This window comes from Ammodytes marinus (genome assembly GCF_949987685.1).
Source record: "Ammodytes marinus genome assembly, chromosome: 5".
Taxonomy (NCBI): domain Eukaryota; kingdom Metazoa; phylum Chordata; class Actinopteri; order Uranoscopiformes; family Ammodytidae; genus Ammodytes; species Ammodytes marinus.
The window spans coordinates 1231499-1257391 of record NC_137234.1 but is presented as its reverse complement, the minus strand read 5'-3'; the positions used below and the strand labels follow the sequence as shown (position 1 = coordinate 1257391).

Here is a 25893-nt window from a genome sequence, read left to right as displayed (position 1 = left end):
ATGCATATTTGGTTAGTCACAAAAGGGTCACACCATAGGCCCTATACTAATTTAAAGGGACACTGTGTAACATTTTAAGTAATTTATTAGCTACAATGAATATCCTCATTCTCATTCATAAGTATGTCCTCATTGGTGTAAAATCACCTCTGCCAATAATCTGAATTATCCTCCTGAGCGGAGAATTACAAATATTAATATTACATTTTGTACATTGAGCAGGCAAGTCTTATGGAGGAATCCATGTTTGTGGAATGTCATCAGGTGCATTGTTTAAAATTTAGAATTGTTCTTGTCCTTGAAGGCCACTGTAGCTTCTGTTATTATTCTAAAGGGGTGGGGTTACCCAGGGAGAGTTGCATTCTAGAACTTTGTAGAACTTTCTTGATGATGTCATATTACACACTGCACCTTTAAAGGTGCAGTGTGTAATATGACATCATGAAGAAAGTTCTACAAAGTTATAGAATGCAACGCTCCCTGGGTAACCCCAACCCTTTAGAATAATAACAGAAGTTACAGTGGCCTTCAAGGACAAGAAAAATTCTAAATTTTAAACAATGCACCTGATGACATTCCAACTATGACACTTTCAAGATGGCGGCACTAGGCCTTGGTCCAAAATATGCAGAAATATGGACATATATGAGACCCTTTCTAAGGGGAAAAAAAATAATAATAAAAAAAAAAATCAGCTATTATGCACTAAATTAAATGTACTTATGGATATTATAATTACTTTCTACAAAATCTGCTAGGAAATAAAACCCAAAATTCTACACACTGCAGGTTTAAATAAACTGAATTTAGTTTAATTATCATGTTCAAGAAAGCAGTTTGAGATGATTTGAGCTTTGTGACATGGTGCATTATCCTGCTGGAGGTAGCCATAAGAAGATAGCTACACTCTGGTCATAAAGCGATGGACATACATTTCCATCAATAAGAAAAATAAATAAAAATGGGCTTAACATTACAAAAAAAGGTTAAGCTGTTTGCCATTATCGGGTTAAAAATCTAAATTGATTATCTCCTCAGTAAGGTGACTAACTTCTACTGTGTGTGTGTGTGTGTGTGTGTGTGTGTGAGAGTGTGTGTGTGTGTGTGTGAGAGTGTGTGAGAGTGTGTGTGTGTGTGTGTGTATAGAGAGAGAGAGATCACTGGCATTGAGACTGTCATAACTGGTTTGTCTGGCTACACACACAAACACAAACACACAGAGAGAAACACAGAAACAGACACATGCGCACACACACACACAGAGTAATAACTGGTTCGTCTGCCCACACACACACACACACAGACACACACACACAAACAGACAATGAAACAGACACACACACACACACACACAGACAATGAAACAGACACACACACACACAGACAATGAAACAGACACACACACACACACACACACACACACACACACACACACACACAGACAATGAAACAGACACACACACAGACAATGAAACAGACACACACACACACAGACAATGAAACAGACAGACACACACACACACACACACACACACAGACAATTAAACAGACACACACACACATACACAGACCCTGTTTCCACCTGGCATTAACATCTGACTTTTTGAATCTGGTTACAAGTGGACAGCTCTCAGTCCGTGTGTTCCCACTTGTATTTTCAAATGTGACTTCTCTGTCTACTTGTGATCGGATTCCATTTACCCGCGCTGTATTTAAATCAACACGTTCATCATTTCCGTACACACAGACAATGAAACAGACACACACACACACACACACACACACAGACAATGAAACAGACACACACACACACACACACACACACACACACACACACACACACACACACAGAGTTAGAACTGGTTCGTCTGCTTGGCGTTCGTGGGGTTAAAATATCTTTGTGAAGGAAAATTCCTGGATGAGGAGATGTTTCTGATCCCACTTCATTGTTCCTTTGTTTTTATTGAACACACACACACACACACACACACACACACACACACACACACGCACACACACACACACACACGCACAAACACACACACCACACACACACACTGTACTGATGCAGAACGTATGCAGACAGACAGGTTGGCACAGTATGTAGGTTAAGGTAAGAGAGAGAGAGATAGATAGAGAGAGACACACAGAGAGCGAGACACAGAGAGAGAGAGAGAGACACACACACACACACAGAGCGAGACACAGAGAGAGAGAGAGAGAGAGAGAGAGAGAGAGAGACACACACACACACAGAGCGAGACACAGAGAGAGAGAGAGAGAGAGAGAGAGAGAGAGAGACACACACACACAGAGCGAGACACAGAGAGAGAGAGAGAGACACACACACACACAGAAAGAGAGAAAAAGACACACACACACACACTGAGAGAGAGAGAGAGAGAAAGACAGGCAGACAGGTTGGCAGGGAGAGAGACAGACAGACAGACAGATACGCAGACAGACAGGTTGACACAGTATGTAGGTTACGAGAGACACACACACACACACACACACACACACACACACACACACACACACACACACACACACACACACACACACACACACACACACACACACAAATAGTTTTTCTTAATGCCTTTGTCATGGGTCATATGCTCACCCAGGAACAACAGCTGGCGTGGTACAAACACTACTGCTTTAGTCCAAATGGGGCCAGTGTATTAAAGCTTAATACCTTAATTGAAATGTACACAAAGCACTTTTTACAAAATCACTCTTCAAACAGTAAGTCATGACAGGCCTTTCTCTGCTTTGCGATTGTTGTTTTAGGAATCCTGAGTGATTACAACAACACTGTCGGTGCATCTACATGAGGTAAAGCCTTCAGTGATGGCTCATGGATTTTATACCTTCTGCTGTACGTCCAGGTTTTTTTTTCTTAGCAGTAGAATCAACAACTGAAACATTTCTTGGGCTCTTCTTGGGGATTTTTCTGAGCTCCTGCACCAGTGTCTGGGGGGGGGACACCAGTTAGTAAACGCTGCCACACTGAGAAATACAGAGTTTTGTGGAGCTGATAGGCATTGTCAACTTGTTTGGCGATGGCTTGAATGTAACGGACGTTTGTTTATATGAAAAACGTTACACACTATAGCTTTAGTTAAACCGACACAGCAGCCAGTCAACAGTTACAGCAAAATCAATACACTTATAACAGTTAAAATAAACAGCTACATTAAAGGAATACTTCACGCATACGGAACCGGCGTTCTATCATTATAAAATCACTTTTATAATATAATGAATGAGGTTTTTCTTCCCTTGGCCCAGCTGTCCTGTTAATCCTAACCCTACATTTTACCATGTGTGATGTCACATTAATAAAATGTAGGGTTAGACAGTGAGACCATAAAACACTCTTTCTGCCTTTTCTCGGGCTAGGATGAACCGATTTCTAAAATGTTTGCACATTTATACTACATAGGATCTCAGAGTTCAATACACCTTCATATTCCCACCAGGTGAAGTAGGACTTTATTGCTATACAGCTAAATGATGGTGACCAAGTTGTTTTTTCTTCAATTATTAAAGCTTTATTTACACCGTCCCAGTATCACAAATTTGCAACAATGAGCTTTTTACATTCTGTTATGTCTACGCCTGTCTCCTCACCGACCAGATCTGATATGAAAAAAGTTCCACCAAATTTGGAAATAGTTTTTTTTTTATGCACAAAATCGAGCAATTCTTCTGTGTTGGAGTTTCGATCGCTCCACACACATCTACAGTGGTTTTATATGGTCGATAAGTAAGTAGATTTATGAGATTTTTAAATGACCCTCTCAAAATTTACCCTGCGTTCCGAATCGCATACTATCCACTATTTAGTATGGTAGAAAAAAAGATGTAGGATGTCCCGATTCTTGTGGCCAGATTTAGGATGGTTAGAAGTACCCGGATGTCCTACTTCATGCGGCCAAGATTGTTAGTGTTTGAAAACTGCATCCTATTTGGGCGATTCTGACCCACAATCCAGTGCGCACGTGAAGTGACGTCACATCGACGGAGCCTCCGTATGAAAACAACCGGGGATGAGACGGATATAAAAGCAAGAGGCAAGATCAAGGAGCCATGTTAGGATGAAATAAATAAGTAAAAGTATGTCCCAAGTGTAGCATACTGCATCCTAACTAGATTCTGTTCATGGTCAGATGTAGTATGTAGAATAGAGAAAAGAAAGAGGAGGAGATTTGGAACGCAGGGTGAGTGTACTTATAGTCAATAAATACATGTTTTGGCACAATTCTTAAAAACAATACCTCCTCAGTGTCCTTGAGTTTGAGATCAGTTTTTCATGTTCATAAAAAATAAATTACTGCAAATAAAACATTGGTTTTGTTATAGACATAGACTATATAGAGCTCTGGAAAACATTAAGAGACCAGACTGGATTTTTCTTCAATCTTCATCTCTAGGTTGCTTAAAGGTGCAGTGTGTAATATGACATCATCAAGAAAGTTCTACAAAGTTCTAGAATGCAACGCTCCCTGGGTAACCCCAACCCTTTAGAATAATAACAGAAGCTACAGTGGCCTTCAAGGACAAGAACAATTCTAAATTTTAAACAATGCACCTGATGACATTCCATCTATGACACTTCCAAAATGGCGGTGACAAGGCCTTGGTCCAAAGTATGGAGAAATATGGACATATATGAGACCCTTTCTAAGGAAAAAAAAAAAAAAAAAAAAAAATGCAGCTATTATGCACTAAATTAAACGTACTTATGGATATTATAATTATTTTCTACAAAATCTGCTAGGAAATAAAACCCAAAATTCTACACACTGCAGGTTTAATGAAAATGCTCTTTAATGACAAAAAATGTATTGGAATTTGGTAGAGATATTGTCAGTAGTTTATATTATAAAACCAAAATGTTCATTCTACTCAAACATATGCCTATAAAGAGTAAAACGAGAGACACTGAACATTTGGAGTGGTCGGTCTCTTAATTTTTTCCGGAGCTGTATATGGTCGATAAGTAGATTTATGAGATTTTTTAAATATCCCTTTAACCAGTTTAAAAACCCATGTCTACTCAGAAATCTAGTTCTAGTAAAAAAAAAACATCTTTTGGCAATTCCAACTTGGGTTTTCTTGCATTGTTTAAAGTGGACAATCGCCTGTTTTTAGCATTTAAAAACCTGCTAATCTTGTTATTATACGGGCCTACATGTCCCCATAATGTATTGGAGTTAACATGAGCGCATTGAGAAGTCCAGAATGTCCAAAAATGCTCCCAATACGCCCCAGATCTGCTAACACTGTTTAAGTGGACGATCGCCTATTTTTAGTAGGTTTACCCGCATTTAAAAAGCTGTTATTCTTGGGATTATAAAAGGTCTTAATGTCCATATAGTGTACTGACGTCTGCATCTGAGCATTGAGAAGTCCAGAAAGTCCAAAACATCACGATGCATCTGATAATCAAGATATTTAAACACTTCTATAAAACCAGTGTTATGACGTGAAACATTACTCAACACATCTTCTGTTGGCAATCCGACATGGGTTCTGCTTGCACTGTTCAAACCGGGAAATCGCCTGTTTTTAGCATTTAAAAAAACCTGCTTTTCTTGGCATTTTATGTCCCCATAACATATTAGCATTTACATCAGAGCATTCAGATGTCCAGAATGTCCAAATATGCCCGGGTCCTCTTGCACAGTTAAAAGTGGACAATCGCCTGCTTTTAGTAGGTTTACCCGCGTATACAAACCTTCTTTTCTTGGCATTATAAAGGCCTAAACATCCCCACATCATAATGTCCTACATCATTACATCAGAGCATTCAGAAGTCCAGAATGTCCAAATGTGCTGCCAATCCGACCCGGGACTGCTTGCAATGTTAGTAGGTTTACCCAAGTTTAAAAACCTTCTTTTCTTGGCATTATAAAGGCCTAAACATCCCCATAACATATTGTCCTACATCAGAGCATTCAGAAGTCCAGAATGTCCATAACACGACGCACCGTTACCACATAGTCTTTTGGCATTCCGACATGGGTCTGCTTGCACTGTTCAAACCGGGCAATCGCCTGTTTTTAGCACTTTAAAAAACAGTGTTAAAAGTCGACAATTGGTCATTTTTAGCCTTGAAATAACCGCTAATATTGCCATTAAAAGGTCCTAACCATCCCCATATCATATTGTCCTACATCAGAGCATTGAGAAGTCCAGAATGTCCAAATATGCCCGGGTCCGCTTGCACTGTTAAAAGCAGACAATCGCCTGCTTTTAGTAGGTTTACCCGCGTATAAAAACCTTCTTTTCTTGGCATTATAAAGGCCTAAACATCCCCATATCATAATGTCCTACATCAGTGCATTGACATGGGTCTGCTTGCACTGTTTAAATCGGACAATCGCCTGTTTTTAGCACTTTAAAAAACTGCTTTTCTTAGCCCATCCCCATATCATATTGTCCTACATCAGAGCATTGAGAAGTCCAGAATGTCCAAATATGCCCGGGTCCGCTTGCACTGTTAAAAGCAGACAATCGCCTGCTTTTAGTAGGTTTACCCGCGTATAAAAACCTTCTTTTCTTGGCATTATAAAGGCCTAAACATCCCCATATCATAATGTCCTACATCAGTGCATTGACATGGGTCTGCTTGCACTGTTTAAATCGGACAATCGCCTGTTTTTAGCACTTTAAAAAACTGCTTTTCTTAGCCCATCCCCATAACATATTGTCCTACATCAGTGCATTGAGATGTCCAGAATGTCCCACAGAGCTCATCATTAGCGCTCTGTCCTGCTCCAACATGGATCTGTCTCTCTGCACTGCCTCTCTCTCTCTCTCCAACCACAGCCTTTCCGCCTGTAACGCAGCCCTCTCTCTCTCCACACTGGCCCGATCTCTCTCTACCATCTCTCTCTCTCTCTCCAGCGACGCCCACTCCCTTTCCAGCCCTCCCACCATTGGTCCGTCCTGTCCGTCATCCGAGCTACGGTGATTCTGATTGGTTAGAATGTCTTGTGTGTATTCCAATGATGATGATGATGATGATGTAGAAATTGGAGGAAGGATTTGTTCTTGTTGTGTATGTGTGTGTGTCTGTGTCTGTATTTGTGTCTGTGTCTGTATTTGTGTTTGCGTCTGTATTTGAGTCTGTGATTGTGTCTGTGATTGTGTCTGTGTCTGTGGGCGTGGTTTAGTGTTTCTAGGGGCGGAGTTAGAATGCGGCAGGTCAGTAGTAGGGTCGCTGTTGTCGTGGGTAACAGGGGTTAGGAGTGGAGCGCTGGAGGACAGACGGCCTTCCATCGCTTCGTTCATGAGATGGAACCAAGGCCACGAGCTGTCAGCCACAGACTCCATCCCGATCGGAGGGAACTTCAAATCCTACAACAGAAGAAGAAGAAGAAGTGAGATTTTTATTTTATTACATTTTCCCTCTCAATGATCTAATTACCTTGTTGACAGAACGCCGGTTCCGTACGGGTGAAGTATTCCTTTAAAGCCCTACTTCACCTGGTGGGAATATGAAGGTGTATTGAACTCTGAGATCCTATGTAGCATAAATGTGCAAACATGTTAGAAATCGGTTCATCCTAGCCTGAGAAAAGGCAGAAAGAGTGTTTTATGGTCTCACTGTCTAACCCTACAGTTTCCTTCTTGTGACATCACAGTAAGGTTAGGATCAACAGGACAGCTGGGCCAAGGGAAGACTGAGGGAAGACAAACCTCATTCATTATATTATAATAGTGATTTTATAATGATAGAACGCCGGTTCCGTGTGGGTGAAGTATTCCTTTAAGTTTTCAGGAGAAACCAATGCGAAAATATCTTGTAAATTGTAACAAACTTGTATAAAAACTGCAGCGGGGGCACACGCACGCACGCACGCACGCACGCACGCACGCACGCACGCGCACACACACACACACACACACACACACACACACACACACACACACACACACACACACACACACACACACACACACACCTTGTACCTCCTCTTAAATGTTAAATGGTTAAATGGTTAAATGGACTCCACTTATATCGCTCTTTTCCCTGGTTTTTCAGAGGAAGAAAAACACTAACCCTGCGTTCCAATCCCCATACTATCTACTATTTAGTTTGGTAGAAAAAAGATTTAGGATGTCCTGATTCTTGTGGCCAGATTTAGTATGGTTAGAAATACCCAGATGTCTACTACAACCTGCCGAGATTTTTGGTGTTGAAAACAGCAGACTCAGACTGAGGGAAGAAAAACCTCATTCATTATATTATAATAGTGACTTTATAATGATGGAATGCCGGTTCTGTACGGGTGAAGTATTCCTTTTATATTTCAGAAGGAACAAATGGGAAAACATATTGTTAATTGTAACAAACCTGTATAAAAACATCAGATGTCACATGTCATGTGTCAGATGCAGGTAAAAATAAGAGGGGGTAGGACCAGAAAAGTTTTTCTTAACTTCTTCCTATCCCTTTTGAACATGAACTATGTTATTTGAGTGAGTGAGTGTGTGAGTGTGTGAGTGAGTGAGTGAGTGAGTGAATGAGTGAGTGAGTGAGTGAGTGAGTGAGTGAGTGAGTGAGTGAGTGAGTGAGTGAGTGAGTGAGTGAGTGAGTGAGTTATGTATTTGTTGCTTAGGATCCTGAGGATCCCATTTGTTTGTTTTTAATTGATTTCTTTCCTTTTTTTACTGCTCAATCGTTTTATTTGTTTGTATTATTATTTTTTTTTAAACCATGTTCAATAAAGACTTAATAAAAAAAAAAGATGTAAAATTGAAGCATTTTTTAAGTATGTCCCCACCTTGTACCTCCTCTTCAGATTGTCCCATTTCTTTGCCATCTGATAGGTGGAGACTTTGGCCTGTAGACCCAGCTCCTTCAGAATCGCCCTGACACAGACACACACACACACACACACACACACACACACACACACACACACACACACACACACACACACACACACACACACACACACACACACACACACACACACACACACACACACACACACACACACACACAGAGACACAGGAGAAAGGAGACACAAAAAACAAAACAACTTGAGTTACTTTACTTTAATATTTTGCTCATTCAGAATATCATTGTCTCAATATCATCATAAATCACTTCTTCAGATTCCAGATTACGTCAGAGAAGAAAAAGAAGATTTGAAAGACATTTTAATATTGTTTAAAACCATATCTTTAGATGAATGATTACGATGCCTTTTAACTGTGTCTCAGGTGGTAGAGCGGGTCGGCTGATGATCAAAGGGTTGGAGGTTCGATCCCCGCCCTGCCACCTGTGTCATGGTTGTTGTGTCCTTGGGCAAAGACACTTCACCCACCTTGCCTCGTGTGAATGTCGATAGTTAGCCTGCTGCTATCGGTGTATGAATGTGTGTGTGAATGGTAACGTGGGAAAGGAAAACAGGTCTCCCTTGCAAAAGAGTCTTCGGTCTCAATGGGATATACCTGTAGAAATAAAGGTTAAAAAAAAAAAAAGAAAAAAAAAAGACTATTTACGGATGCTTGGGAACCCCGGTTTCTTACTTCCATGCGGCCTTGGCAAAAAAAATGTAGGGTTAGAGACAGTGAGAACATAAAACACTCTTTCTGCCTTTTCTCAGGCTAGGATGAACCGATTTCTAAAATGTTCTCACATTTATACTACATAGGATCTCAGAGTTCAATACACCTTCATATTTCCACCAGGTGAAGTAGGGCTTTAAGGTTAAACAGTATCTCTTACTTCCATGCGGCCTTGGCGGCGTTTCTCCTCCCAGTGAACAACGACTCATTAGAGGCTCGAAGTTTGATCATCCTCCTGGTGTCATGGTCCGTCACTGAAGACACACACACACACACACACACACACACACACACACACACACACACACACACACACACACACACACACACACACACACACACACACACACACACACACACACACACACACACACACACACACACAGAGGAATAAAATAAACAGAGAGACTGATATGACATCTATTGCAGCATGTCCGTCCTGGGAGAGGGATCCCTTACTCTGTCCACTCTCCCTGAGATTTCTTCAATTTTTTTTATTCCCGGTAAAGGGTTTTTACTGGGAGTTTTTTCTCAGCCGAGCTAAGGGTGTAAGGGCAGATCGATAGATAGATAGATAGATAGATAGATAGATAGATAGATAGATAGATAGATAGATAGATAGATAGATAGATAGATAGATAGATAGATAGATAGATAGATAGATAGATAGATAGATAGATAGATAAGGGCAGGGTGTCATATATCATATTGTATGAAATGTAAAGCCCACTGAGACAAATGTGTTTGTGATTTTGGGCTATACAAATAAAACTGATTTGATTTGATTTGATTTGATATGAAAAACAGTTGCTGAAATAATCATGCCGAATCTTTTCACCTCTACTCCATAGCCAGGCAAGGAGAATAATAAAATAGTATAAAAATGAACAAGTTACAATGATATAAAGTTTACATGAGATTAAACATTATAAAGTATATACCCTCCATTGGGCCCAGAGGAGGGAGAAGGAGACACCCGGCTGGTGGTCCAAAATTCAAGGCCAAGACGTTTAAAAATAAATCATACAAAGAACCTTGCAGCTAAAATTACTAAATTAAAACAATCCAAAAGATATAATATAATACATCAAACAATATTGGCTCAAATATTGGCTCTGGCCTTCGTTGCAGTGGTCGCGGGTTCAAATCTGACCCGTGGACCTTTACTGCAGGTCATCCCCCCTCTCTCTCTCTCTGTCCCTCTCTCTCTGTCTCTCTCTCTGTCTCTCTCTGTCTCTCTGTCTGTCTCTCTCTGTCCCTCTCTCTCTGTCTCTCTCTCTCTCTCTCTCTCTCTCTCTCTCTCTCTCTCTCTCTCTCCCCATTTCAACTCTGTACTGTCTATAAAAACTGAATTTTCAGAGCTTTTCTTACTTTTATACGTCAGATCACACACACACACACACACACACACACACACACACACACACACACACACACACACACACACACACACACACACACACACACACACACACACACACACACACACACACACACACACACACACACACTTACTTTTATACGTCAGGTCGTTTGGCGTAGAACACTCTTCTCCGCTGGCGTCGATATACGTCACGTTACCGTCATCGTTAGCATTATCTCCCTCCACGAGACTCTCCATCTCTGACCCACTGCCTCTGTCCGCCGTGCCCCCGTCTGGGTGGCTCTCTGTGGGGGAGGGAGACGCACCGAACACCCCCCCGTCCTCCTCACTGCTCCATATGGGCGTGATCTTAGCCGCCTTACCAGCCAGACGGCCCTCCATGGCGTCACTCATAAGCCCAAACCAAGGCCACGAAGCTGGGTTGGTCTGGGACTCCATGCCCCGCGGAGGAAACTTCAAATCCTGGAGGAAGATACATGAAAACACACACATACACAGTCAACAAGATGCTTTTCCCTTGATGGATGATTCTAAAGGTGCACTGCGTAATATCGGATTTTTTTTATTTCATTTTTTAAGATAATTCTTTGATTTTATTTTTCTTTATTATTAGACAGTGTGTAGAGACAGAGATGAAATGTGTCAGAGAGGGGAATGACATGCAGAGAACGAACCGGGCTGGATTCTAACCCGGGTCTGCTGTGAAGAGGACAGACAGACAGACAGACAGACAGACAGAGAGGGGAATGACATGCAGAGAACGACCCGGGCTGGATTCTAACCCGGGTCTGCTGTGAAGAGGACAGACAGACAGACAGACAGACAGACAGACAGAGAGGGGAATGACATGCAGAGAACGACCCGGGCTGGATTCTAACCCGGGTCTGCTGTGAAGAGGACAGACAGATAGACAGACAGACAGACAGAGAGACAGACAGGGGAATGACATGCAGAGAACGACCCGGGCTGGATTCTAACCCAGGTCTGCTGTGAAGAGGACTGAGACTCTATGGAGGAGGGGGTGGGGGGGTCTAGACACTACACCACGAACACACCTGGGAATTTGCTTTATTTTGATTGTCAATAAGAAATAAAGTACAGACAGAATAAAACCTGCCAGACCGACACACAGGCTCCAAACAGACACATAAGATTGCTACTCACTCACACACTCACACACACACACACGCACGCACACAAACACACAAACACACACACAAACAAACACGCAAACACACACACACACACACACCCTATGCAGATTTCACTCACTCACTCACACACACACACACACACACACACACACACACACACACACACACACACACACACACACACACACACACTATGCAGATAGATGTATAAACTGTCTTGACCTTGAACTTGGTCTTCAGATTGTCCCATTTCTTGGCGACTTGATCAGGAGTGATCTTCCCGGTCAGACCCATCTCCTTCACTATCCCCCTGAGGACAAAACACAAATATACTCTATATAAAACATCTTCTGGGACAAAACAAATACAAGCAATGACAGAATAATTCTGATCAAGTCCACATGAAATGAAACCTCTCTCCTTCAGACATGTATATCGACCCATTCCTTTTTGTATAGTACTGTCTCAGGAAAACTGTTTACAGGATACACTAAGGCTGTATTTACACTGCATTTTTTTGATGCCCAATTCTGACTTTTCACCTTTATCTGATTTTTTTTTGCGCTTCCATCTACTTTTAAGGTGAGCCATGTGCCAATCCTGTCCTGTGCTCACACTCGCTTAAAGCATCAGACACATTTCAATTAAGCATGAATATCAATAACGCTTAGATCAAATGTCAAATTAAAAATATCCTATTTACATCAGATTTATTTCCACATATTATGATGATTGAGAACTTTTTACTGCTTATATGGTCACAGTAACATATAATATTAGAATTGGGCCACTTGAGCCAATGGCCGAAGAAAATAATTTGAAGCTTTAAATGAGCAGATTATGTCTCCTTTAAAGTCGCTACGAGGAACTTTTATATATTTCTGAAACAGCCTTATTTTCCTCTGATGATCATAAATTACATGTAACAGCAAACAAGACCATCAGTGCAAAGAGAATGCTATTTTCATATAGTTTTTTCTTAATGCCTTTGTCATGGGTATATACGCTCACCCAGGAACAACAGCTGGCGTGGTAAAAACACTACCGCTTTCTTTCAAAGGTGAACACTAGAATTAACACACACTGAAAGTTCCTCGTAGAACCTTTAAATTAGTAAAAACATATTTTTCCTTGAGTATTTTAACCCCCTGATCTTTTACCTCCATGCTGGCTTGGCTGTGTTCCTCCTCCCAGTAAACAGAGACTCGTTTGCAGCTCGTAACTCGATCAGTCTCCGCGTGTCGTCCTCTGTCACTGGAATGAATAATATGGTAAATGGTAAATGTTAAATGGACTCCACTTCTAAAGCTCTTTTCCCTGGTTTTTCACAGACTCAAAGCGATTTACATTGTTTTGTACACATTCACCCATTCACACACACACACATTTATACACCGATAGCAGCAGCAGCTACCACGCAGGGTGCAATCTAACTCTCGGGAGCAATTCGGGGTTCAATGTCTCTTTGCCCAGGGACACTTGGACATGTGGCGGGTAGACGGGGGATCGAACCTCCGACCCTGCACTCCAGAGGCGACCTCCCTGCCCACTTTGCCACTGCTATAATATAATAAACTTAATTTATTTTACATGTCTCTTGTGAAGGTGACATGTCAACCGTTCTGTCAGAGAGATATAAGGCAGCCGTTGAGTCAAACACTAACTAGGCTCTGTAAACTGGTATATTGTATATACTGGATAATTAACTTCATTGATAAAGCACTTTTCTAAACAACGTTATAAAGTGCTTATCAAAATAAAAACAGGACCAGGCAGATAGAAATGGGACATCCTAAATCTTCTTTTTTTTTTTACCATACTAAAGAGCAGAAAGTAAAGCATGGGGATTGGAACACAGTCTTACCCTGCGTTCCGAATCTCCTCCTCTTTCTTTTTTCTATTCTACATACTACATCTGACGATAAAAAGAATCTAGTTAGGATGCAGTAGGCATACTATTGGGACATACTTTTCTCTCTTATTTCATCATAACATGGCTCCTTGATCTTGCCTCTTGCTTTTATATCCGTCTCATCCCCGTTTGTTTTCATATGGAGGCTTCGTTGATGTGACGTCACTTCACGTGCGCACCGGATTGTGGGTCAGAATCGCCCAAATAGGATGCTGTTTTCAACACTAACAACCTTGGCCGGATGAAGTAGGACATCCGGGTACTTCTAACCATCCTAAATCTGGCCACAAGAATTGGGACATCCTAAATCTTTTTTCTACCATACTATATAGTAGAAAGTATGCGATTCGGAACGCAGGGCTAGAGTGTGTTCTGTCACTGTCAGAAAGGTGAAAGGTCAACAGGTTTGAAAAGGCAGCCACTGGGCCAAACAGTACAATAACTAACCCCACTGTCTGAAGCTCATTTAACTTTGACGCCTTCTACAGGTTCAATTATCTATATATATATTTTCTTCCATTTTTGCTTTTATTAGACAGTTTGGAGAGACAAACCCTGCGTTCCGAATCTCATACTTTCTACTATATAGTATGTAGAATAAAGATTTAGGATGTCCCGATTCTTGTGGCCAGATTTAGGATGGTTAGAAGTAACCGGATGTCCTACTTCATGCGGCCAAGATTGTTAGTGTTGAAAAGTGCATCCTATTTGGGCCCTTTTCCCCCACGCACACACAGTACAGACAGGTACCTGAGGAGATATTCACTGATTTTAAAAACAAGCGTTCTCCAGAATCACTGACTCCACCTTTGAAGTCCCTATTCCTTTTATACCCCCGCCTACATTACCCAAAATGCAACATTCCATCACTTACATTTGTAGGTGAACTCAGCCATGCGTTGTAGTTCTCCCAGAGCAGTGGAGCCGTTGTTCTTATCTTCAGAATCCACCAGTAGATCCATCTCAGACTCCGTGAGGAAGTCGGCCATTCCCGCACGCGTCCGCCGACATCTAAATACAATCACATCAAATCAGTTTGATTTCTACAGCACAATGCCATGAAATAGGCATTTTGCCTCAGTGGGCTTCACATTCCATACAGTATGACACCCTCTGCCCCTATCTGTGTGTCTGTCTGTGTGTGTGCTTGCGTGTGTGTGTGTGTGTGTGTGGTGTCTGTCTGTCCGTCTATCTGTGTCTGTCTGTGCGTGTGTCTATCTGTCTGTCTGTCTGTGTTTTTCCCACCTCTTCTTAGCTGGTGGAGAGAGCATTGGTTCACAGCAGTCGTCGTCTGTGTCTTCTATGATGGGCGTTAGTATAGCAGCAGCGCCAGAGAACCGTCCCTCCATAGCATCGTTCATACGGTAAAACCAGGGCCACGAGCTGGGGTTAGTCTCTACGCCACGTGGGGGGAACTTCAACTCCTAGTCAGGGAGGGGGGGGGGGGTAGAATAGAATATAATAGAATTTTTATTGTCATGGCATAACAGGTATTATCCAATGAAATCGCAGCGCTACTTCGGCCAGTGCATAATAAATATTAAAAAATAAAACAGTAATAAGTTAATTACTTAAAGGTGCAGTGTGTAATATGACATCATCAAGAAAGTTCTACAAAGTTCTAGAATGCAACGCTCCCTGGGTAACCCCAACCCTTTAGAATAATAACAGAAGCTACAGTGGCCTTCAAGGACAAGAACAATTCAAAATTTTAAACAATGCACCTGATGACATTCCAACTATGACACTTTCAAGATGGCGGCACTAGGCCTTGGTCCAAAATATGCAGAAATATGGACATTTATGAGACCCTTTCTAAGGGAAAAAATAATAATTCCAAACATTTTTCTCAGCTATTATGCACTAAATTAAATGTACTTATGGATATTATAATTACTTTCTACAAAATCTGCTACGAAATAAAACCCAAAATTCTACACACTGCAGGTTTAAATAGCAAAGAATAAAAGGAGAAACATAGCAATATATGCATTGTTTATCCAGCATAGCGCACACACACACACACACACGTCAAGAGTCCAGGGACCTGATGGCCCAGGGAAAATACTATTTTTAAGTCTATTTGTCCTGCTGTTGAGGCACCTGTACCTCCTGCCTGCCTACCTGCCTGCCTGCCTGCTTTTCTTCAATCTTCATCTCTACATAACTTATTGAAAATGCTCTAAAGGGGGCGCCCTTAGCTCAGTTGGTAGGGCGTCCCCCCCCCCCGCATGGGCCTCGGCCAGCAGCGGACCCGGGTTCGATTCCAGCCCGCGGTCGTTCTCTGCATGTCACTCCCCTCTCTGCCCCATTTCAACTCTGTCTCTACACTATCAATAAAGCATAAAAATGCCAAAAAAAAAAAAAAAAAATGCTCTAAATGACAAAATATGTATAGGGATTTGGTAGAAATGTTGTCAGTAGTTTATATTATAAAACCCAAATGTAAACGCTGCCATACTGAGAAATACAGAGAGAGTTTTGTGGATATCATAATGTGCCCCCACCTTGTATCTCCTCTTCAGATTGTCCCATTTCTTCGCCAGCTGATCCGTGGTCAGTTTCCCCTGGAGACTGAGTTCGTGCAGAATCGCTCTGAAAGAAAAGCACATGAAATGGTAAATAGACTTATGGACTTATAAGGCGCTTTTTAGCCGATTTTCTCAGCCTCAAAGCGCTTTACATATCATTCACATTCAACCATTCACTCATACATGGCCTAGGCTCTGTAAACGTGCATGTTTTTTTTGTTTTTTTTAAACCTTTATTTCTACAGGTAAATCCCATTGAGACCGAAGACTCTTTTACAAGGGAGACCTGTTTTCCTTTCCCACGTTACCATTCACACACACATTCATACACCGATAGCAGCAGGCTAACTATCGACACTCACACGAGGCAAGGTGGGTGAAGTGTCTTGCCCAAGGACACAACAACCATGACACAGGTGGCAGGGCGGGGATCGAACCTCCAACCCTTTGATCATCAGCTGACCCGCTCTACCACCTGAGCCACAGTCGCCCCCATGTTTTTGTAGCTGCGGTGGGGCACCCTTTGTTTACCTGCCAGTTTACAGAGCCTGGATCATGAGCAGTTATTCACTGATTTTGACAACAAGTGTTGTCACTGACTACACCTTTTAAAGTGAACCCAATATTACATTTTAAGCGTAAGCCATTTAGTCAGTTCCCAGTCTCTCACACACACAGACAGAAACACACACACAGACAGAAACACACACACACAGCGTCACACTCACACACACACACAGCGTCACACTCACACACACACACACAGCGTCACACACACACACACACACACACACACACACACACACACACACACAGCGTCACACTCACTCACACACACACACACACACACACACACACACACACACACACACAGACAGACAGACAGACAGACAGACAGACACACACAGCGTCACACACACACAGACAGACACAAACACACACACACTCTCACACACACACACACACACACACACACACACACACACACACACACACACACACACACACACACACACACACACACACACACACACACACACACACACACACACACACACACACACACACACACACACACCTCCAGGCTGGTTTTGCAGAGTGTTTCCGGCCGGTGAACAGCGCTTCGTTTGCAGCTCTGAGTTTGATCATTCTCTCCGTCTCTGGTTCAGTCACTAAAGAACAAGAACAACTGGTTTAGTGATGTGATGAAACACTATTGTATTGTATTGTATCTGTGTGTGTGTGTGTGTGTGTCTGTCTGTGTGTGTGTGTGTGTGTGTGTGTGTCTCTCTCTCTCTGTCTGTCTGTGTGTGTGTGTGTGTGTGTCTGCCAGAGTGCGTGCGTGTGTGTGTCTGTCTGTGTGTGTGTGGTGTCTGTCTGTATGTCTGTCTGTCTGTCTGTCTGTCTGTCTGTCTGTCTGTCTATCTATCTGTGTGTCTGTCGTCTGTGTGTCTGTCTATCTATCTATCTACATGTATGTCTGTCTGTCTGTCTGTGTGTGTGTGTGTGTATGTGTGGTGTCTGTCTGTCCCTCTGTCTGTGTGTCTGTCGTCTGTCTGTCTGTCCCTCTGTCTGTCTGTCTGTCTGTCTGTTTGTGTGTGTGCGCGAGAGTGTGCGTATGTATGAGAGAGTGTGTATGTGTGTGTGTGTTTGTGTCTGTCTGTCTGTCTGTCTCTGTCTCTCTCTCTGTCTGCGTGTGTGTCTGTGTCTCTGTGTGTGTGTGTGTGTCTGTCTGTCTGTCCCTCTATCTGTGTGTGTGTGTGTGTGTGTGTGTGTGTGTGTGTGTGTGTGTGTGTCTGTCTATCCATCTGTCCCTCCCTGTGTCTGTCTGTCTGTACTTACTCTTATAAGAACATTCGCTCATCCTCCTCCAGCCCATAGGGATTCCTCCCTCACTGGGGGAAGACTCATTCTGGTGAACCACCCCGTCAGTAGGCCTGGAATCATCACACATTATGTTAGTTTTATAAGATTATATTTTCACAATTTTTCAAGCTTTATTGACAGTATGGAGAGACATTCTCCTTTTTTTTTAAATGTTTTTCTTTATTGGACAGTTTTGTAGAGACAGAGATAAAATGTGTCAGAGAGGCCAGGAGCGACCCCCATGAAAACACATTTTGTTGGACGATATATCTTCCCAGAAGTTTTCACGAACAAATGTACACATGTACACGCAACACATTTAAACGGCACTATCAATTTCAGGAAAAATATCAAGTTAAATGTTATATTTCCCGTCTTTGCCCCGTGTCAACTCTGTCTCTCCAATTCTGTCTGATAAAAATTAAAAAACGCCAAAAAAAAAATTACAATATTTTTTTTTTTACATAAATTACATGATAAGCCGATATAGTAATTTTCCGGTGCCCTTACCCATCATGCAGTGCGGTTTCTGCTGCAGTCTGCGTGTTGTCCTCCATCTCTGTCTTAATGAGGAACTCCAGGATGTCCGTGTTCTCCTGGGTGTGTGTGTTGTGGTGGTGTGTGTTAATGTGTGTGTTGTGTGTGTTAGTGTGTCCTTGTGTGTCCGGACTCAGCACTAAGTTAGTGTTGAAGAGCCTTCCCTGCATCGCTTCATCCATGATGTGAAACCAAGGCCACGATTCCACCACGGACGCCATGGTGTCCTGTCCCTGGTAAGGCTGCTTCAAGTCCTAAAGAAAAATACAGCAAGACAGAGTATAAATAACAATGGAGTCAGCTAACACTTTGTCACTCTGTGGCTGTGTTCGGAAAGCCATACTAACGTCCTACATACTCAACATCTATATACTACATACCAGAGGTGGGGGTAAGTCACTAATGTGCAAGTCACAAGCAAGTCTCAAGTCATAACCTTCAAGTCTCAAGCAAGTCTCAAGTCACTGTGGTGAGAATCAAGCAAGTCACAAGTCAAGTCATACAGTACGGCTGCTTCAAGTCCTACAGAGGAATACAATGTGATATACTCTGTTCTAGAGTATTTATTATATATTTAATCAATACATATATGAACTTTATAATTAGAATATCCAATGTTATTTTGCTTCAAATCCTACAGAGAAATACAATAAGACAGAGCATTTAAAATAAATACATTTATATCCTTAAACCTGCAGTGTGTAGATTTTGTAGAAAGTAATTATAATATCCATAAGTACATTTAATTTAGTGCATAATAGCTGAAACATTTTTTTTTTAATTATTTTTTTCCACTGGATGAATGAAAACATGTAGATGGTATTGAAAATAAACAAATAAAAGACAAACTGCTGTAATTGATGGTTATTTGACGTTGTTTGACGGCAAACAGAAAGTATAAATCAGGTGCGCCACTAACCCCCTTTGTCTCCTAACACCCGCCCGCCACAAGTGCCCAGGTATATATATTAAACCACACCCACATGTGTCAATCAAACGGAAGTGTGTGTAACCCAAAACAGTGTGCGTGACTTTTCAAAATAAACAATAAACTAATAAATCAAATGTCCATTTTGGCCCCTACACAATACATATATGAACTTTATAATTAGAATATCCAATGTTATTTTGCTTCAAATCCTACAGAGAAATACAATAAGACAGAGCATTTAAAATAAACACATTTATATCCTTAAACCTGCAGTGTGTAGAATTTTGGGTTTTATTTCCTAGCAGATTTTGTAGAAAGTAATTATTATAGCCATAAGTACATTTAATTTAGTGCATAATAGCTGAGAAAAATGTTTTGAATTATTATTTTTTCCCTTAGAAAGGGTCTCATAAATGTCCATATTTCTGCATATTTTGGACCAAGGCCTAGTGCCGCCATATTGAAAGTGTCATAGTTGGAATGTCATCAGGTGCATTGTTTAAAATTTAGAATTGTTCTTGTCCTTGAAGGCCACTGTAGCTTCTGTTATTATTCTAAAGGGTTGGGGTTACCCAGGGAGTGTTGCATTCTAGAACTTTGTAGAACTTTCTTGATGATGTCATATTACACACTGCACCTTTAAATCAATACATATGTGAACTTTATAATTAGAATATCCAATAAGACAGAGCATTTAAAATAAATAAATGTATATCCTTAAACAAATCTAGACACATTATCTTAAATCTGCCAATCTCTACCTGTAACTTTTAATAAGGCTACATTGTAATTCCATACTATCTTCTATTTAGTTTGGTAGAAAAAAAGATTTAGGATTTCACGATTCTGGTGGCCAGATTTAGTATGGTTAGAAATATTGAACCCTAACCAGATAGTTGTATGTTCTTTTTTTTTTTTTTTTTTTTTACGATATTTTTTTTGGGCATTTTTATGCTTTTATTGATAGTGCAGAGAGACAGAGGTGAAATGGGGCAGAGAGGGGAGTGACATGCAGAGAAAGACCGCGGGTGGGAATCGAACCCGGGTCTGCTGCTGGGCCCGGCCCGGGAGGGGGACGCCTTACCAACTGAGCTAAAGGCGCCCCCCACTAGTTGTATGTTCTAAGAGCTTGATTGTACCTTGTACTTGGTCCTCAGATTGTCCCACTTCTTGGCGATCTGGTCGGCGGTTAACTTCCCTTCCAGACCCAGGCCTTTGAGGATGGTGCTGAGGAAAACACACACACACACGCACACACACACACACGCACACACACACACACACACACACACACACACACACACACACACACACACACACACACACACACACACACACACACACACACACACACACACACACACACACACACACACACACACACACACACACACACACACACACACACACACACACAGGTCAGGGGTCACCAAAATGCTGTTGGAGTTGCTGGGGCATTTATGTATTTTCAGCATACTACAATTGACGTGCATAGTATAGGGATATCTTAAAAAAAATCTGGCATACTAAATAGTAGGGAAGTATGGAGATTGGAACGCAGGGTGGGTTAGCTCACCCTGCGTTCCGAATCGCATACTTTCTACTATATAGTATGTAGAAAAAAGATTTAGGATGTCCCGATTCTTGTGGCCAGATTTAGGATGGTTAGAAGTACCCGGATGTCCTACTTCATGCGGCCAAGATTGTTAGTGTTGAAAAGTGCATCCTATTTGGGCGATTCTGACCCACAATCCAGTGCGCACGTGGAGTGACGTCACATCGACGAAGCCTCCATATGAAAACAAACGGGGATGCGACGGATATAAAAGCAAGAGGCAAGATCAAGGCGCAATGTTATGATGAAATAAGAGAGTAAAAGTATGTCCCAATAGTATGCATACTGCATCCTAACTAGATTCTTTTTATCGTCGGATGTAGTATGTAGAAAAGAAAAAAGAATGAGTATGCGATTCGGAACGCAGGGTTAGCTTGATTCTTACCTCCATGCTATCTTAGCCGAGTTCCTCTTCCCGGTGAAAAGAGCCTCATTAGAAGCTCTGAACTCAATCAGTCGCTTCACATCGTCCTCAGTCACTAGAGGAGGAAAGGGACAAAGGTTATCGGCAGGTTCAAAAACTGCACAACAGCTCTCCCAAATTATCCCTGCGTTCCAAATCACATACTTAGTTTCTATTATTTAGTTTGGTAGAAAAAAGATTTAGGATGTCCCGATTCTTGTGGCCAGATTTTGTATGGTTAGAAAGACCCAGATGTTTACTACATCCAGCCGAGATTCTTCTGACCCATAATCCAGTGGGCACCGGAAGTGACGTCACATCGACGAAGCCTCCGTATGAAAACAACCAGCGATGAGACGGATATAAAAGAGGCAAGATCAAGACGCAATGTTATGATGAAATAAATAAGTTAAAGTATGTCCCAATAGTATGCCTACTGCATCCTAACTAGATTATGTTTATGGTCAGATGTAGTATGTAGAATAGAGAAAAGAAAGAGGATGCGATTCGGAACACAGGGCAAATGTCCATCATATGTGAACACGTCGCACTCAATCTGCTGCTTAAAGGTGCAGTCAGTGATTCTGGAGAACGCTTGTCGTCAATATCAGTGAATATCTCCTCATGATCCGCTACCTGTCTGTACTGTGTGTGCGCTGAAAAAACAATCCATAGTTAACACACACTAGCCTATGCTGCTCTGTACCTACCCACCGTAATAAGCAACATGCCAGTTGCCTAGGTTTACAGAGCCTACTAGGCTGTGTATTAACACTGGATTTTTTTTCAGCACACACACACACACAGTATGCACGGACAGGTAGCAGATCATGAGGAGATATTCACTGATTTTGACAACAAGCGTTCTCCAGAATCACTGACTGCACCTTTAAAGCCCCTTTCACACATTTTAAAAAAAAATATTTACATTGATAAAAATACACACATTTTAAAGGTGCAGTGTGTAATATGACATCATCAAGAAAGTTCTACAAAGTTCTAGAATGCAACGCTCCCTGGGTAACCCCACCCCTTTAGAATAATAACAGAAGCTACAGTGGCCTTCAAGGACAAGGACAATTCTAAATTTTAAACAATGCACCTGATGACATTCCAACTATGACACTTTCAAGATGGCGGCACTAGGCCTTGGTCCAAAATATGCAGAAATATGGACATATATGAGACCCTTTCTAAGGAAAAAAATAATAATTCTAAAAAAATAATTCAGCTATTATGCACTAAATTAAACGTACTTATGGATATTATAATTACTTTCTACAAAATCTGCTAGGAAATAAAACCCAAAATTCTACACACTGCAGCTTTAATGATAACAAATGAGAATCAAAAAAGCATTACATGTCGTCGACCACTACTTACTTTTATAGGAGTTTTCTGGAAACTGTGGCAGCGGATTAAGAACTGAATCCATTGTGATCATTGAAGGAAAAATGGATTGTTTACTTCAGGGGGAATCGGAAAGGGATATGAAGAAGGCAGGACCGTGCAATTTAGTAAAAAAAATATCGAATTGGGATTATTTTGAGATTAATATAGCTATTTTGATATGATTCGCGCTGTTAGAAATAATTATCAATTTTTACATAATTATTCTCACTTTTATTCAGAAACATCTTAAACTGTTTATGGTTTGATTTTCGCGGGGATTTGAACCAAAGACAGATGTTTTATTAAAGCTGGGGTGGAGGATTTGGGGAGAAAATGGCAGTTGAGATAGAGATTCGAATCCAAATACCTCAACCGCTGCACTTGTTCTCTTTGGTCCCTCCCCTATGGTCCCTCCCTGACACGCTCTACACCAACAAAGTCGTGCCAAAGTGAATGGACAGTCCCAACAGCCAATATGAACAGAGAATCGGAGCCTCACTCTGATTGGTCAAAGTGTACAGCTCATGTTAACTTTGACCAATCAGAAATCACATACCCCAGCTTTAAGTCTGTAGAATATAATGTGTAGGCAGGAAATGTCTGAAACTTGATAAATATTTCATTTATGTCTTTTGGACACTTCTAGACTTAAGAAATTTAAGAAAATGTGTTTAATTGTTTTTAATTGAATTTTGAAAATTGCACTGGGTCATATTGAGATGTGGATTACATTTCGGTTAATTGTGCAGACCAAGGAGGAAGCAAGGATAGAAAGATGTTAATAGAGGGAGTGAAGGAAGCAAGGATTTATGTAAGGAGAGGAAGCTAGGATGGATAGAAGTGATGGGAGTGTGTGTGTGTGTCTCTTTCTGTGTGTGTGTGTGTGTGTGTGTCTCTCTCTCTGTGTTTGTGTGTCTCTGTCTGTCTCTCTCGCTGTCTGTGTCTCTCAAATTAAAATTCAATTCAATTCTCTCTGTGTTTGTGTTTCTCTCTCTCTCTCCGTTTGTGTCTCTGTCTGTCTGTCTCTCTCTGTCTCTGTGTGTGTGTCTGTGTCTCTCTCTCTGCGTCTGTGTGTGTGTGTGTGTGTGTGTGTGAGTGTAGGATGTATGTAGCCTAAGGAAAGGAAGCTAGGATGGATAGAAGTGGAAGGGAGTGTGTTGGTATTTCGTGGCCCGTTGCTAACTACATCCGCTCAGGCATCCAACGGCTTCTAACGGCTCCTTTTCCTCCATATTTGTCAATCCCGGTTTAAGATTTTAACGCTAATTCTTCAGATTTAACGTCAATTGTTCATATTTTCTCTTCGGTTAGGCTGTCAGGCTAACTGTCTCCTCCCGGTTGATCCGTTAAACCCGGTTAAAAAGGTTAAAACACAGTACAGTTGGCTAGTTTAGCATCACACAGGCAGCTAGCTAGCTAGCCCAAACAAACTAACGAAACAAACCGTTCACCGACAAAAAAATTAGCTTTTCCCGCCACAAAAATACACCGGTTTCCGTGAGCTCGCGTTGATTCTGAGCTCCGGTAGGTGACGTCACGTTATGCCATCACGGTTAACGCGCATTAAACGTTAAAACGATGAAAGATGAACCGGTTAGCGGAGCCGTTAATGCTACGGCAGCCACTTTGCTGTCGAGGAGCGCTCGGTTACCTTCACCTGGGTCCGCCGCTCCAACACATGACATACTTATAAAGCGGTACAGGCTGGGGCGGGCGGGGTTAAACTAGTCCCATGATTTCAAGGTGGAGTCAGCGCGATTCTGGAGAACGCTTGTTGTCAAAATCACTATCCGTCTTTCATTATTTATTTTTTTAATATATTTGTATCGGATTATTTGTCCCCTACGATAAGTTGTATTGTATAATTATTGTTTTGTCTTTAAGTGTTAAAAAATAAAATCACTGTCCGCTATATGTCTATGTAAATAAATGGGCATGTTGCTAGCTACAGTGTCCCATTTCTTTACTTACCAGTTTACAGAGCCTAGTCAAGTCAAGTCAAGTCAAATTTATTTATAAAGCACATTTACAAACAGCGGGTACTGCCCCAAAGTGCTGTACAGGTTAGATAATAAGAAAATAATCCACATTTATTACAAATAAGAAACCAAAAGAAAACACATAAGAAAATACTCAGCTCAGCTGGTTCCGAAGGCCAGTGCAAAGAAATGTGTCTTCAGCAGACATTTAAAATTTTCCAAAGAAGTGGCAGATCTGATGTATAAAGGAAGAGAATTCCACAACTTGGGTCCAGCTACAGCGAAGGCTCTGTCTCCCCTGCTCTTCAGCTTAGACCTGGGACAGTCTAGAATACATTGGTCAGAGGACCTCAGTGCTCTGACAGGACTGTGCAGAGAGATCATCTCCGACAGATAAGTTGGCGCTAGACCATTTAGACATTTAAAAACAAACAAGAGGATTTTAAAATCTATTCTAAAAACAACAGGCAGCCAATGAAGAGATGCCAGGACAGGAGTGATGTGTTCATATCGAGATGCTCCTGAGAGCAAGCGTGCAGCTGCACTCTGAACCATCTGGAGGCGCTGAATTGAGGACTGGCTCAAACCGAAA

At 41.5% G+C, this 25893-nt stretch overlaps 1 protein-coding gene across 1 annotated transcript in view; it reads right to left on the bottom strand.

Moving 5' to 3' along the window:
• The window catches only part of LOC307251125 (uncharacterized protein), a gene marked incomplete at its 3' end in the record, with an annotated part of 35209 nt that extends 10416 nt beyond the window's left edge, over positions 1-24793 (bottom strand). The window contains exons 1-15 of the mRNA XM_080028446.1: positions 23314-24793; positions 21913-22006; positions 21052-21139; positions 18955-19235; positions 18421-18515; positions 17657-17750; positions 16555-16642; positions 15293-15471; positions 14922-15058; positions 13296-13389; positions 12358-12445; positions 11113-11443; positions 9758-9851; positions 8805-8892; positions 7130-7374 (exon numbers count right to left, since the gene is read on the bottom strand). Of these exons, the coding sequence (XP_079884572.1) occupies positions 7130-7374; positions 8805-8892; positions 9758-9851; positions 11113-11443; positions 12358-12445; positions 13296-13389; positions 14922-15058; positions 15293-15471; positions 16555-16642; positions 17657-17750; positions 18421-18515; positions 18955-19235; positions 21052-21139; positions 21913-22006; positions 23314-23374 (2057 nt within the window). The 5' untranslated portion in view covers positions 23375-24793. The remainder of the gene's footprint in view (positions 1-7129; positions 7375-8804; positions 8893-9757; positions 9852-11112; positions 11444-12357; positions 12446-13295; positions 13390-14921; positions 15059-15292; positions 15472-16554; positions 16643-17656; positions 17751-18420; positions 18516-18954; positions 19236-21051; positions 21140-21912; positions 22007-23313) is intronic.
• Between the last annotated feature and the right edge of the window lie 1100 nt (positions 24794-25893).